Here is a 15,068-nt window from a genome sequence, read left to right as displayed (position 1 = left end):
CGGCCAAGCCATTTTAGACAACAATAAATCTTTCTTGCAATAGGTTATACCAATTGTTCTCGAGCTTCCTTATTGATTTCTGTCCTTCAGGCATTCTTGTCACTTCAGGAAACGTATTTAAGTCAAAGTAGAGGCGGAGGGAAATTTCAAAGGCCACGAAGAAATAAAAAACAGGCCACTCTGAATACAAACAACATAAAGCTATATATATATATATATATATATATATATATATATATATATATATATATATAGCTATAAACTTTTTATTTTATATCTATATATATGTGTGTGTTAGCGGTGGTATATTACAGACAATGGTAAGATGTCAGCTTCCACATGGCTATCTGTACGTACAGAGCTGGTGCATATGTTTCAACCACGTACAATTAGTTCTTTAGCTGTACAAACGTAGCTTCTATAATTACTTAAGGCAAAGTGTTATTAAATGGCTCGTCCTTGTTTTAACAACAATTCTAAAAAACTATAACTTAGTCTAATCACAATGATAGTTATTAGTATTATATACCTTCTATAACAGTAATTACTATTGTTATAATATAATGTGCTTTAACTCCTTGTATCGCGTCGCAATAGAGCAGGGCATCATTAAGGCTTGATCGTTTGCAATGATCTTGTAGAGATGACGGTAATATGTTCTTCTTTACAACAGTCATCCTACTGAGCCCGTTCAACGAGCGGAGAAATTACTTCAATATCGGGATGATGAGGAAGACAATATCCGTCGCCATTTCAGCAGTTTCAGAATTGCGTCTTAACACTTTTCTGTAGCCCTCACCGGGATTACTACGATACCATTGTCGCGGATTTCCGGTTTGTCGCCTAATGTGTCTGACCAACTTTGAAAAGTTATCCTGAAGAAGACGTCTGATCCCAAGAGCAAATCTGTGGCAGGCTGCAAGGTCAAACTGGAAGATTTCTCAGTCATATTATATATCTCTACAACACAGATTCAAACTTCTACAGGTGAGGTAGATTTTGGTATTGAAGTGGCTTTCGCTTTTTTTTATAGACTGGGGTATAAACAAACCATTTTTATAGATGCCCTATTATTCGTTGTTCTATTACCAGCAACACCCAATGCAATGAGCACAGTCTATATTCATAAGACGCTCAGTTCATTCACCCCTGTTTATCCATGCCATTCCTCGAGCTCTAATCCTCTTGCTGCACATAGCAGAGCAAATAAAAAGGTTCCAATGGCCTTTTTAAGGACCATGTTGAGAATAGCTTTCTAGACGACTTCTCGATAAATCCTGGATAGTTGCTTTTTGCCTTGAGTGTAATTTTGATCAAAGGGAAGTGCATCGAAATTCGAGGAAATGCCGACACTGGTTATAGCTGACCGTGTCGACTTATCACGACTGTTTGCTTAATACGCCACTATAGTAAAACTATTGAGTTACCTTTGAACGATGCCGCGTGCCGTTATCGTGACCTCTGGCCGCGGCAAGGCCTAGGGATACCGAACTGGGTCACCAGCTTAGGACGACAAGCTGCTTCCACAAGGCGACGCCGAATCAACGAAACCTTGTTAGCCTCCATTACGACAAAAAGACCGCTGTTCTAACTCCAAACATGCAGAAAGCTGCATTGAGTAGTTTGTAATTCCAACCACAAAAAGATAGGCATCGCCTAATAACGATCTATGTTATGTCGAGAACTTGATAATAATAACTTCGCGCATCAGACACAAACACGATCTCTACATGGCTATTTGGTATCAAAGCTGGTTATAATATTAGAGGATTTTCTGCTATAAACTTGAAGAAAACAATACACGAGTATTTGTTATATAAAAAGGGCAGAATTTAGGGCGCCGGAGTCCAGCACGAAGTCGAACGGGGAAGCAATACCTCAAACGGCTACGTTACTTCAACGGGCTCGGCTGATCTTAAGCGGTACTCTGCTTGTACAGTTTGGATTCGATATATTGAAAAGTGTATTCTTTCTAAATTGGCAGACTGAGTTCAGGGATTATTCCAGCTAAGCCTTACGTGGTATAAAAGTCGGCAGCGTCGCACCTATAATATTGTATTGTATCTTTAAGACACGGGAATGAACGGATAGAAGCGACTGCTCACTCACGATCTTTGCGATGCAGCACAAACGTGTCCATTTAACGAGGATCAGTGATAAAGTCAATTTAACGTAATCTACAATAGTTTAATTATTTGTATGTATCTATGAATTGGCTGGAAACAGTCTCCTTCGTACGACACCTTTTGTAGAGAAGTTAAAATAAAACACTTTAGCAAAAGTCCACTTGCATTCAACTTAGGTTTGTTCGAAAGGAATAAAACCGAATATTGTTTGTCAAATTTACCATAAGTACTACAGAACGCAAATGCGAAACGCCGTGCGATGAACTTCAAGTTGTCCAAGTTCTAACTTGAAGCTAACACAACTGAAAGAATTGTAAGCATTGCGTGACCATTTTGCAACTCAGAGAAAATGTGATTTATTCCGTCCTTTATTTCAGTTAATACGAAAATCCATTCCTCCATAATTTCTCTGTTAACGCGGTCCTAAATCCCCTATGCTAAACAAATCAGTAGTGAACACACGCTGAATTTTCAGGTGACGCATATTCATGGATTAGCAAAGATGTATGAAGATAGATCGCCGCTGAAAAAAGTAGCGAAATCGATGTGTTGCTGCCATAGATCGGAGATGTCATATCGCTACATGACACGGGTAGCAGAACGTCGCCTGTACGTGCGCGTGGACCTCCGGCAATGTATTTGTTGGACAATGTTTCCTCAAAGATGCGCGATTACGACGCGTGTAAGGATATTGCGTTTGTGGTCGTCGATCGGTGCAGAACGACCGATCGGGAACTTGAGAGTAGATCCAACGTAATGTTTATGAAACTATCGGCTGAACGATCATTGTATCGACCATGTTAAACGCTTGGACCTTTGGTAATTTGACTGGTTTCATAAGAAAAAGTACCATATAAGTTTCGTATATACGTGTTAACATTGTGTGGCAGCTCTGTCGGCTTTGCGAGTATCTCAGTGATTATGACCATGGATTGGTAAACTTAATTGGCTAATTATATAATTAAGCCAGCTAATTTTAACGGTGGAATATTTCTATTCGTTTTAGCGGAGCCTTTTTTTTTAACCGCGCCTTGACTTAAAGCATAATGGATAACAATATGGCATAAAAACTTTTGTAGTTGCTGAAAAGTACGGCGATCGCCACCGAGTGATTACTGGAATATGTTTCTCGGACTTTAAGACAAAGCTTATCGAATGAACGGACCCTATTGGCATCGTGGATGGCCGGGAATAAGGTGCTACAACTGCGACTCGTTACAACGTATGATATAAGTAAGGACGCGACGAGCGTACCTACTTTTCATGAACGTAGGACGTAATGGTTACATCAACGAACCAGATGATCCTTCAATAATTAGGTATTATACGACAACTAAAATAGTTAGACAAATAATAGATATTGCTAAACCACGACGGAGCTGCACAAACTCAGCTCTGGTACAACTATTTGGTATTACGATGCGTATAATACATTGTGCGTGCTTTACTCACGTAGTAAAAGCCTATTGTCTAGTATTGATATTTCTAGATATTGTGAGATATTTGCTGAATGCTATGGTGAACATTACAGAACGCCAATGAAGGCCCTCTATCGTAACCTGTTTTCAATTAAGTTATTGTCTATTATTTAATAGTTAACTAAAATAAATCTTAATTTAGAAAAATCATCTTCCAAAGATGCCGCGATAGTGATAGCGATAGTTTAGCGAACCGTCCTCCATACGAATGATACACAATCTGGATAGCTTCAATCTGACGCCCAGGGTTCGCCAGTATCAGGCACACGTACCTGACCGCGTAGGGCAACTGAATTTCCTGCACATAATATTTTTAAGCAGCATTAGTCATTGAGATAGTATGGATCCATCAAGCTCTGGCATTTTTAGAAGACGAGTAGTTAGCGATTGTTTTGCTATTGCTCTTATACCTCTGACTATGGAATGTCGACGTTTTTCTGTCCGAACCCGTCTTAGATGTTTATGAATAGGTTATAGAAGCTGGGTTAGGCAACATTTTAGTGTTACTTTTTTTTTTTTTCCTTATATAATATCGCTTCACGACAAAATGACCGCTGAATATTTTTGAGGATCTACATAGGGAGCTATTGTTTGTGCCGACGAAAACTAGCGATAACCTAGGTCGAAATTCGGTTTCGAATTCGGTAGGACGTTCGTTGTCTAAGCTTCGATTTGAACACGCAACGAAGTTCAGGCTTCGAAAATCTACCATGACGTTTCACGTGAGGGGGTTGTGTTTCAAAATAGATCCTGTTATCCAAGCAAAAACGTTATATATGCATCACTTGTTGCTCAATTACCCTATCAGCACCTAGACGTTGACCTAGAGCTTAGTAGTTTGCTTAACAAACCAAACTACCAAGGTCTTGGCCATTTGAAAACTTAATACTGCTGATTGCTTAGGCCAATATAGTTCAAAGATAATTCATTAACCGGTGCGGATGCTAGCAAAACCAATCCTCTTCTCCAGAACAGCACAGATAGATGTCTTCGGGGATCTTTTGTTGGAAAAGGTATAGATCTAATAATCTCTGGGTCAACCCTGTGATAAAAATGACGAGGAGCATAGCCTCATTTGAAGAACAGTTGGTGTGATCGATAATGGCATTGAGGTGTCGGCGCAAATTATATCATTGTCGGGCAGTAAGTTTCTCGGAAGCAGCTGTAGCGAAAACGGCAGATGGACGCCACATCCTGCTGCCTCTACGACTACAAAGAAGTTGATCAAATCACTAATCGTATCATTCTACCCCTCAAATAGGCACTTTTTGAAGATTAGTGATCGCATCATCGCAAGCATTGATCAGCAAGAACTGATAAAAAAAAAACAACATTTTGCCAACGAAAAACGACCAGCAATTATCCACATTGTATAATCTTGGTCCAATAATATACAGATAAAGCCGTTTTTGCTGGTGGTTAGTTGTATATAATTTTTTCTTCTTTTTTTTTTTTTTTCTTCGTAGATTTTACGTAAATATCCATGATCCGGGTGTGAGGAATTCTTTTCTACGTGGTGTTTCCTTCATAATTTAGGTCAAAATCCAGGCCAACAATAACTTAAATTATTACACTGTAATATAATATTACTTGATGACACGCCAGAAACGAGATGAAAACGGCAATCGAGATGTATATAATATTTGTCTTTGGGTATCTATAAGCCAACAAAAAAAAAAACTTTAAAAAAAATGTAATTTTTAGCGATGTCCCAGGGCCAGAGTTGATACGTCAACTGAAGCTTATCATATAAAGCATTTAGGTTTAATATGTGTAAACATATGTTATGACAACATGTGACGAAGGCCAACAAACGCTAAAGTCCTGATAACAGATTCGATCAGCGACCGCCAATGCCCATTAGATCTTGTTCTAAATCTGATGAAAGCTAGGTGTTTTGCTAAGGAATCGATCGGAACTTGACATGTCGTGCCACGTCGGAGGAACAGAATTAGCGCATCGGTCGTGATCGCTAACTCTGAAAGAAAGCATGGAACTGTACTATAAAAATATATTGAAACAAAATACATCACAAACGAGCTAAGCGCAAAGTTGAATTTTATCAAATTATACAGGCACTACCAAATGAATTGCTAGTTTTATCTTATTTGCGCAGGTCTTGTTGCAGTACAAACGTTAGTGACTAAGGTTATCTGTGTTATATACTTGAACCCTTGCGGCGTAGGCTAGTTTAGATGGCGCTGTTGGTGGCCCATAAATAACGCAAATTCAAAGGATCGGGTTTTGAAGAGAGCAAATTAACCATTCAACGAATAGAGACCAACTCGGTTTAGGATAGATCTGCGCATAAAGATAAACATGGCGGCAAATCGACAGTCTCGATTAAGAAACGTGGTTTTTTCTCTGCATAGCTCAATCGAATTGAGTGGTTAGTTAAGGTTCGTACCGGGAGGTCAACTCACCGTTTACCAGACGTTTATGAACGGTACTAAAAATGAAAGAACATCGGTAATATTCAATTATAGCTGAAATCTGCTCAGTCCCTAGTTTTTTTGTAGACTAAGAATTTTTTGACCCCAAGAACAACGCAATGTAACATTTTGTTTACATCCGTACTTCACATAGCAAACGGTCAATGGAAAATTTATTTTCACGCACTCAGCAAGACACTGAATTCGTGTCCAATTAGGGTGAAGAGGGCCGGACCTAGCTAGCTTCTGCTACACGACAGTGTGGAAAGAGCTTTCATGAAAAGCTCCTAAAGGTTATTGGCTCAGATGCCTAATATACCTGTTACCGTTGATGCCATATGTCGGGTGCAAGATAAGTCTAAAATTGACACGGTATATAATAATAATAATAATAACAATTATAATTACTATTATAACCTGATCTATATTGTTACGAAGCATTGCTTATCTTTACTGTGCGAATGATGCGCAGCAATGCCATTAAATCCTATGCAGAAATTTGACTTCGTATTGTTTCGGCATGACTTTTAATCTACATATTATGGTTCACGTTGTCCTGCATTAAGGTAAAAAAAATTAGCACTTAACTAAATTAACGATACCTTAAGCTCAAAACTTAAAGTGGAATAGCAAAATTTTGTAGTTTTACCTAAATAAGACCTGCGCATTTCCTAGCATGGTGAATCCATTATGCATTGCAGTGATTAAGAGGATATGCCCCTTCAACCCCTCCCACCCCCCCCTTTCAGTGACTTCTAGCTTGAGAAACGTATTAAAGTTGACTTTAGCCATTGTTTCATTGAGTAAGTGCCCAGTTCCAAGCATATTGTCGATTATCGCTACCATTCACATAGTCCAATATCACAATTCCGCCAATGGGTTAGACTCATTGCGGCCGCAATCTATTGAATTCATCGCGCTATGAGGGCTTTCTTTCAACTGTCAGACTGTGCTCGTTTGGCCGATGGCGCGCTTCTCGGTAGACGAAACGTTTGCTATAGATCTGCTGTCATTAGGTCGAAAAGTTCTTACGTGCGTTCTCGCATGGCTCGCATCCCTAGCCAAGAAAAGAAAGAAGAAGCCAAAAAGAAAAAAAAAGCGCTCTATACTTTCGTACGTCGCTGTATTTGTACTTAGGCTTGCACGGCCTACGCAGTTCTCTCGCACGCTGCGCCTATTAACACCGATAGCTGTTTATCACTACTGCAGCTCAAGGTACTCCTAAATGAAGTAGGACCGAGATGAAGTATGTGTCTGAACTAGTAATAGCGGAGGACGACAGGGAGAAGGAAGAGGGCCAAAATTCCTTTTTCTAGAACCTTGCACCCACCACCGACCGGTTCCCCGATCTATGTCCTATTCATACGTAGAATCCAAGTCTGATTTATTAGCTATTCCGACTACTCTGGCAGTTACCCATACCTTCCCTTTTGTTGCCCAGATCTGTTACTATCCCTTGCCTCACTTAGCTGGCGGGACAAATGATTTTCGCCATTCGAATCTGTTGGAGAACCAGTCATCCAACTGCCGCCAGTTGCGGAGCATTCAGCTGAAATAGAGAAAGGTTGGGGTGGAATGGAGGAAGAAAAGGCGATATGGGGTCATTCGCATAGTCAGCGATGAGCGGGCTGACTCAGGTTGTCTGCCTGTCAACCGCCCCGCTATCGTGTTGCCCCCTATTTCTCGTTCGTATGGAAACTACCCGCGCAAGTTAGATGTGCGTTGTCCGACCGCTTCGAAGTAACAACAGCGGTCGCGGATCGAACACCGGTGGCCAGCGATAACAGAAGCACCATAGAAGTTCCGTTGTTAGTAGAATTCGGGCCGCCAGGCGCAGCGCACGCTTCGCTAGCTTTTTCGTTCAGCTGCGCATCGTTCATGCCTGTAGGCACGGTGCAGGCTGTACAGCAGCGCTGTGGTGTGTGCTATTGTCAGAGTAATATTAGCAGCACTACCAATCGAAGCTTGAGCTTTTGATGGGGGAAAAAGCATTTGTCTGCCGCCTGCTGGCGCTGATGCTTTTGCTCCAGCAACAAATCGTAGCGGTGAATGTATGACAACTGCGTCTCTTGCCAATGCTACGAACAGCACAGAAGGACCAAGTGAGCGAGGGCTTGAGCGCTCCCCTCTCGTGAGCCTCCCTTCCTCTCCGTCTGCCCTCCACCCCGCCACACAACAACGGCCGCTACGGCAGAGGCAGCAGCGGCGGCGGCGCTCTGGACGGGGACAAGCAGGCGCACGACCAGGGATGGTTTCGGCCGGGAGGGAACAGTCACTCTGAACAGCGCCTAGTGCAAGAGTTTGTTACTCCCCGCACTAGCTAGGGAGTCCGAGCTCCTTGTGAACATCCGAAACCTGTGAGTCTTTGGGTTGTTTACGCAGCTGTATAGCGGATACCTAACAACCGGTGTAAGGCAGTGTTGCATCGATAGCAAGCAATCTTTTATTGGCGTGGCCAACGCTAACCACCGACAAATCTAGAGCGTGCGTGGTTTCCGCCGCTCCCATTGCTGCTGCGTGAACACAACGCAGCAGCAGCCGCCAATAGCAAACAGCGAATCAAGCCAGCAGTTGCGCTGCGAGACGACGAACCAGGAGCGTACAAAGGCTCTTATCTAGCCAATGAAAACCTTAAAGGAACATTAACTATACGCGCTGTAAGTTGTCGATACACGGTTCCGACGGCGTCGACTGAATCGCTCGGATTAAATTGAGGTCTACGAGTACAAGCATCAAACGAGGGTCACCGCTCTCAGGGACCGGGTCACGCTGATGGTCATTATGTATCAAAGTGTCGAAATATCGATAAAATGAGAAGGTATCTTGTTGAATGTGTAATACGCAGAGAAAGGGAATGCAGAGCTTTTAAGAAGCTGTGCACATATAAGTCTTGGTTCTAGCAATAATACGACAACAGAATTAAAAAAATCGAGTGAGCGAAGTGTGTCGCGCCGACGACGGGGCGCCTGTACTGTTGTTCGGAAATAGCCACCAGCAACTCGGCCCCCTCCACGGCGTGCAAGGGTTTGAGAACGAGACCTCGTGTGTTGGGCCTGGAGGTTCTCTATTGCCTGCAGTGCTAAGCAAAGCAGAGCCTCGACTCGCAGTGTGTGTCTATATAGCCGCCGAGAAGGAAAACAACGAAGGGAAAAGCGGGGTGCTCATTACTGTGTTCTGTTTCCTGTTTCATTTATACGTCTACACGTGGATTTTGTGTCGTTCGTTGAAACCGAAGCCAAAGTTAAAATTAGAGCTCGAATAAATTTATTCAGCTGCCCTAATTGGATAACAGAGTTGTGAATAGCAGGGGAGCAAGAAAAAAAAAAAAATAGAAACGTTCTTTACAAAAATTATTAATTGAACTGCTATAGCCGACCAACAGCGGATTATCTACAGTTATACATCGCCCGGTTAAGTGAAGATACCACAGTTCTTGCGAATCTGTGCCCTTTGTGTTGCTAATATTTCCCCTCACTCCGATTCCTGATGGATAACCACGCAGTGACTTCAATGGGAGGACACCATCATTGGAAAATCGTCACTGTTGCCACCTCTCACAGCTACCATTCCCTTGTAGCCATTAATACAGTAATAGGTCGGCCGTATTGTTGCTGGTGACGTTTCGGGGGAATTAATCCCCTATTCGGACGTGTGTTTATTTAGTAAGACGCGGCAACACGTCGTCTTTGTCGTGAAAGGGCGCCCCGCACGGCCGCACCGTGTTTCCTCAGGGTGCTCCGGGGGGCGCTAAGCCCCCCGGCGTGGTCCGGGTTACAGGGCTAACGGTTGATGGTGGCCTTCGTACAAGTCGCCGCAGTTGGACAGAATGCCTCGTCATCGACCCACAGGTTTTGTCGGCTACGCGCGGTCGAGGCCGAGGACGTGCTCGAGCGCCGTCGGCCGATCACCGTCACCTCCCACAAGGCCCGCTACGGAGGAGCAGCTCACAACCGGCGGCACCCTATCGACGATTAGCCGAATTTCACAAAGAGGAATATCTCTCAATGGACCTCATCGGAATCGGCAGTGCAGACCTCGCCGAATGGATGAAGGACAAGCCTCTCAGCATACTCCAACTGGATCCGGCGGATCGCGCGGTCCTAAAGATTGCAGGTAGGTACTATCATTCTGAAGGATAGAAAAGAGTATAAATATTTCGTACCCACGGCGGAAAAAAAGAGGAGCAATCAACTTTATGGATTATTCGAATAAGTTATTTCCATTGCCTAAGTTGAGGTATTAATAAAAAAAAAAAAGTTTTATTGGAGACTAATGGCCTGCTTTCAGTAGAAGCTAATATAGGCACGCCTGTGTATTCGCTTGGAAAACCACGTGTTCGAAAGGATGGTTATTTTCGCTTGAAACGACGGTGCGAGCAACGACAATAGTTTCGTATGTGTTAGCTTCAGCCCAACGTTCCCGTGTGATTTATGCAGAGCTGTCTGCGCATGACGACGACCAAAACAAAATAAGTACCGTCACCAGTGGTATATACGCCCAGTGCCCTGCACTTCGAAACCCCCATCACCTTAACAACTTACACAAAATGTACTAGTACAGTATTTAGCCCATACGCACACAAGATTATCGGTGTGTAGTTTTTTTCCCATCTTCTCGTGAGAACCATACGGAATCGGCAGTTTACCCAGAGAGAGCCATCCGTCATCGCGCTTATTCACTTGACCATCCACAAAAGCTGGGTAACAGCTGCTTTCCGGCTGATGTTGTTAGTGTTATTTCTTCCAAACTTCCTCTGGCGTTCATTCGACTGACAACTCGACATCACTTATAGGCAAAGTAAGCCTGTAGCGCCAATAGTAGCAGTCCAAGTTGTCCGTATGTTATTTGTCGACCATGACCGTTCGCTGGCCGGTTACGGCCCCAGTTCTAAGGCCGTTTGAGCTTGTCAACTTGTCCGTTTGCCGCCAGCCTCGCTAGCGATCGCGCACTCAGCTAGGACAAAACAAGTGAGTCGAAGTAGAATTCTGCGGAGAAGAAGCAGAGAACCACGCCAGTCTTTTTCTATAGGATGCACTGGCCTCTGAACACAAAGGCTACGACATCATTGACTCGTTGGCCATTGTCATCCGCCACTCAAGCGAGGAAACGACACGCGATCACGCTAATAGTACCTCAGTAAGTGGATTGCTCGGACTTCAGCAACTTCAACTACTGTTGCTACTAGTACAAAGATACAATTCTATTAGAGTGCCTTGTAATGGACTTCTATGCATAATAGAAAAAGTTGCAGCATTTAGCAGAGAACGAATGTTGTTAGTGCCGATAAACTAACCAGGTCAATAGGTATCGGTTACGGCCTGTTAGGTTTGTGACGGTGGCCCGGGGCGCAATTAGTGATAGATGAATATTGTGTTCGTTCGAAGACCTGCCGCACGCCTGCAAACATTATTAGAACTTCTAGTACGTTCATTTACTGGCTGGCGGCTTTCGCCTTCAGTTTGGATCACGAACATGGCGTCGGTTTTCTAAATCTGTTGTGCGGAGAGGACAGGTGAATGGGTCCAAGTACAGAATAGTTAACGTTCTCCTATGACGGCTCAAATTCTACTGTTGGTGATATCGTGTTTGCCAGCGGGCACAGTCCCATAGAGAACCGGGCAGCGGCGACGGCGGCGGTAACGTAACTGCTGCAAGGTCAGAGCTGTTACAAACAAGAGACAGCGACCGGCGGGGTCGATAAGCGTTCTGTCAGCCGCGAATTGAACAGAATACCGTCTGGGTTATTAAATACCAAGTGCACTTCTGTTTAGCTCTAGATACCGCTGTTAGACACGTGTAGTTCACGTGTAGAATTAACGTAGAGTGCTCAGTGGTCGTGTTTTCCTATAGCGATAGGAAAGAAATTCGTTGCAGGACTGCGGGGTTATAAGTTAGAGAAAGGCAATGCGCTAATCTTGTCTTGAGCGTCAGGATCTGTAGATCTAATGTATTCCATAGAAGTAGCGCGCAAACAACATATAGCCTACGACAAATCTTCCGCTCTAGAGAAGATGCATGCCCGTCGAGATATGACGACAGGCTGCATCTAACCTGATAAGAACGAATACAGTTTCATCTTGTTAAGCAATAATAGAGACTTGGCTGGCTGTTGTTGACTTACTAAGCTCAGTGGGCATCACTGTTACGATGTAAGCTGCTTAGTGTGTGTCATATAGTCATATACATATGTAGATCTGGAAGGACGAGGCACAGGAGGAACAGAGCTGTTAGGTAAAAGGATAAATGACCTTCTTGCATTAAAAGTCATGCACACCTAATCTGTCCTCCTATAACCTTGTCTGTTGACTAGTATCAAACCTACCAGGAACACACACCAAACGGCGAAGATGTGTTTTTTTTTTGTCTGTCTGTAGTTTTTCCGCTCCAGCAACACGTTTCTTCGTCTCGGCCGAAGATTTATTTATGTCTTTTTAACGGTTATTGATGTACGGTATCAGACAGATTGATTTCGAAGATATAACGCTGCTGCTGCTGCTGCTGCTGCTAAGCTATATCCGGTGATGAAATAGCACAAGATTAGGGTCTTTGAAGAGACGGCTACCGAGCTGTTTCTCTATTAGATAATGGTGCAAGTGAAAATGGTCAGGACAATCATAATCGGACATCTATCGACAAAAGGCACAAGAATCGTCGCCCGAAACAACGAAAACTGCGAGAATTGCGTAAAATTGTGGGACCGACTCACGCTGAAGACTAGCGTTTGTTATCTTATGGCTTATTGAAGTTATTAGGAAATGCCATATTGATGCGAGATGGAAAACCGATTTTTGGCTTGGCTACTGCAGTATGCATTACACCGAAAATTTCTCTTTAGTAGGAAAAAGAGAGTAGGCCATTCAAAGCTCCTTTTATTGGTCCTGAATTGAACAGCCTCGGTTCAGTGCACTGCTTGTTGGAAGCAGGAATTACTAGAAACTTACTAATGATTTAAGTGTTTGGTCTGAGGAGTGTTTAATAGGTATTTTGGCCTGTAGACTGTGAGGCTTGAGAACGCGCCCAGGATGGTTTTAGCTTCTTGTAAAATTACACCGTTTAGTTAGACCTCATTTAAAACCAAAGTGAATAATTTACAGTAAAAACAATTCCAGAGATACTAATAATGTATAACCGCAGTCATAAGCTCAGAACCAATGATCGTTGCCGAAAGTCGTTGCCACGGTGAGATACGACATTGCAGGCAGATAAAAAGAAGTTGTTACTACACTCCAGTCCCCATACAATAACATCTTTTCTCAAAGCTGCCTGTTTTATGTAAAACACGTCGATAACAGGCTTTCAACTAGCGACTTCTGTTTTTGTTAGTTCGAAGTTCAACTGTCTAAGTTGCTACGCCGACGCACAATAGTAAGTTGTTTAGTGCGAGTTTACTTTTGCTTCTAGGCAAAACGGTTAACTTAATAAATCAATCTTTATTTGCTTCTGTTGGCCGCTTTATTCGCCACATGGTCAGGTCGTACGCACACTCACAGAGGGTGTATATATAGACGTATTACGCGTACGGTAAAGTGCGGTATTTACGTGACGTTAAAATGTATGCCAGCACAATTCTGTTATTGTAACGTTACCGTTATGGCAATTTTTGTCAAGTCGTTGCATTCTCGTTGTCTCCCGTATTCGAAGCGTCTGTCCCTCTTCCATGCCCCTAATTGGAACAGAAGCAGTCGCAACGGCGGCCTATAGCAGAGCTATTTATCCATATCAAATCATATTACCACGTTAGCATAACACAAGCGATATAATTAGAACGATCAAGTAGAGTAGCTTAGGTATCGATAGACGTAAAATATGAATCGGCAAAACGCTCTGGCACAGTCCTTATCTAGCACCTATTAATTAACGACGATATCAGTCAGCTTCGACCAATCGGTCCGTTCAATGGATTGTTGTCACAGTAGTGACGAGAAGGACCGTATAAACGGCCGATTGTTGTCTCCTTAATCTATCGAAACGCAGGCCGCCTGCGGCCTCAATTCGGAACCAAAAAATCGGAGGCTAAACTGAACGGACGTAGTACGCGAGGGGTCCGGCGGTTTCTCCAGCACGAGGTCTATGTATGACACGAGACAAGTTGTACGGGAATGGAGAACCGGCAGCGCAAAGGAGGTGGCACAGATGCGCGACGACGGCGAAGAGATTATCTGTCTATGCTATCGTGCGATGACGCCATTCGCTGCGACTGCCTGTATGCTGCCGACCGGCGGCGCGACCCGTAGCTTTGGACTCACACTCAGGAACCCTTAGCAAAGCTGACGATCAGGCCCCAGGTGCACTGACGCAACGCTGTGTTAAAGATGAGTGAAATAGGAAGAACCCTATAGGTGTCTTTGTGATCTCAGAACGTACGAATACGACACATATAATCTAGCTGAAACACCTGTTATACTAATGATATTTTGTCTGTTATTTCTACCTGCTCTTCGTCTGTCTTTATTTCGTTCAATACAATAGTATGTAGTCCAAAGGTAGATAAACCTATTCCATTGCGCCACGTCGGGGAAATGTATACCACCACTTACTGCAGGAAGGTAATATATCTAGAAAGATATATAACTGCTATCGGAATAGTATATTTTAGTTTATTCTGAATTATACTGTTCTATATCACATAAACTAAAAGATAAGGATCGGTGGCATTCTACCAGAGCTGGACAAAGGCTATTTTTAGTCTCCTGCACACGGCACTTTTGTCGTTCGTCCTATTCGATCGAACGAAATAGCGACGTAGAGCCCTCGGACTGACTAATAACTTTCAACAACTATCAGAATTAGCTATTGAACTTGCTGACATACTCAAACGAAGGTTAAGGTACGCTTCACCTATTCATCCCGCTTCAACCATATTTCTGAAATCTACCAACTATACACCATCGAACCGAGCGTCTTGTGCAGACCCGGGATATTTTATGGCGCAAAGTCGTTGTCGCATAGTAATATATAGCGATGACAGTTACATAACCCTGAACAATTGTGTGAGTTTGCTGCTAGTGATATTCATAGTCGCTTGTGAAGCT

At 43.2% G+C, this 15,068-nt stretch overlaps 1 protein-coding gene and 1 long non-coding RNA gene across 6 annotated transcripts in view; both read left to right on the top strand.

The window, feature by feature from the left end:
• Positions 1-2,508: 2,508 nt before the first annotated feature.
• LOC147756216 (uncharacterized) lies at positions 2,509-3,679 on the top strand. The gene is made up of 2 exons (XR_015327279.1): positions 2,509-2,945; positions 3,206-3,679. It is a non-coding gene; the product is annotated as an uncharacterized LOC147756216 (long non-coding RNA).
• A 4,591-nt stretch (positions 3,680-8,270) lies between these two features.
• The window catches only part of shot (dystonin-like protein short stop), a 240,444-nt gene continuing 233,646 nt past the window's right edge, over positions 8,271-15,068 (top strand). For 2 of the 5 annotated variants that reach the window (XM_086988312.1, XM_086988310.1), the window contains exon 1: positions 8,271-10,149. In XM_086988312.1, the coding sequence (XP_086844438.1) occupies positions 10,041-10,149 (109 nt within the window). In that variant the 5' untranslated portion in view covers positions 8,271-10,040. The remainder of the gene's footprint in view (positions 10,150-15,068) is intronic. The other 3 variants (XM_086988319.1, XM_086988313.1, XM_086988318.1) reach the window with 2 other exon arrangements.

This window comes from Varroa destructor, unplaced genomic scaffold, assembly GCF_002443255.2.
Source record: "Varroa destructor unplaced genomic scaffold, Vdes_3.0 BEIS01000004.1, whole genome shotgun sequence".
Lineage (NCBI taxonomy): Eukaryota > Metazoa > Arthropoda > Arachnida > Mesostigmata > Varroidae > Varroa > Varroa destructor.
This window is presented reverse-complemented; position numbering and strand designations above follow the sequence as displayed.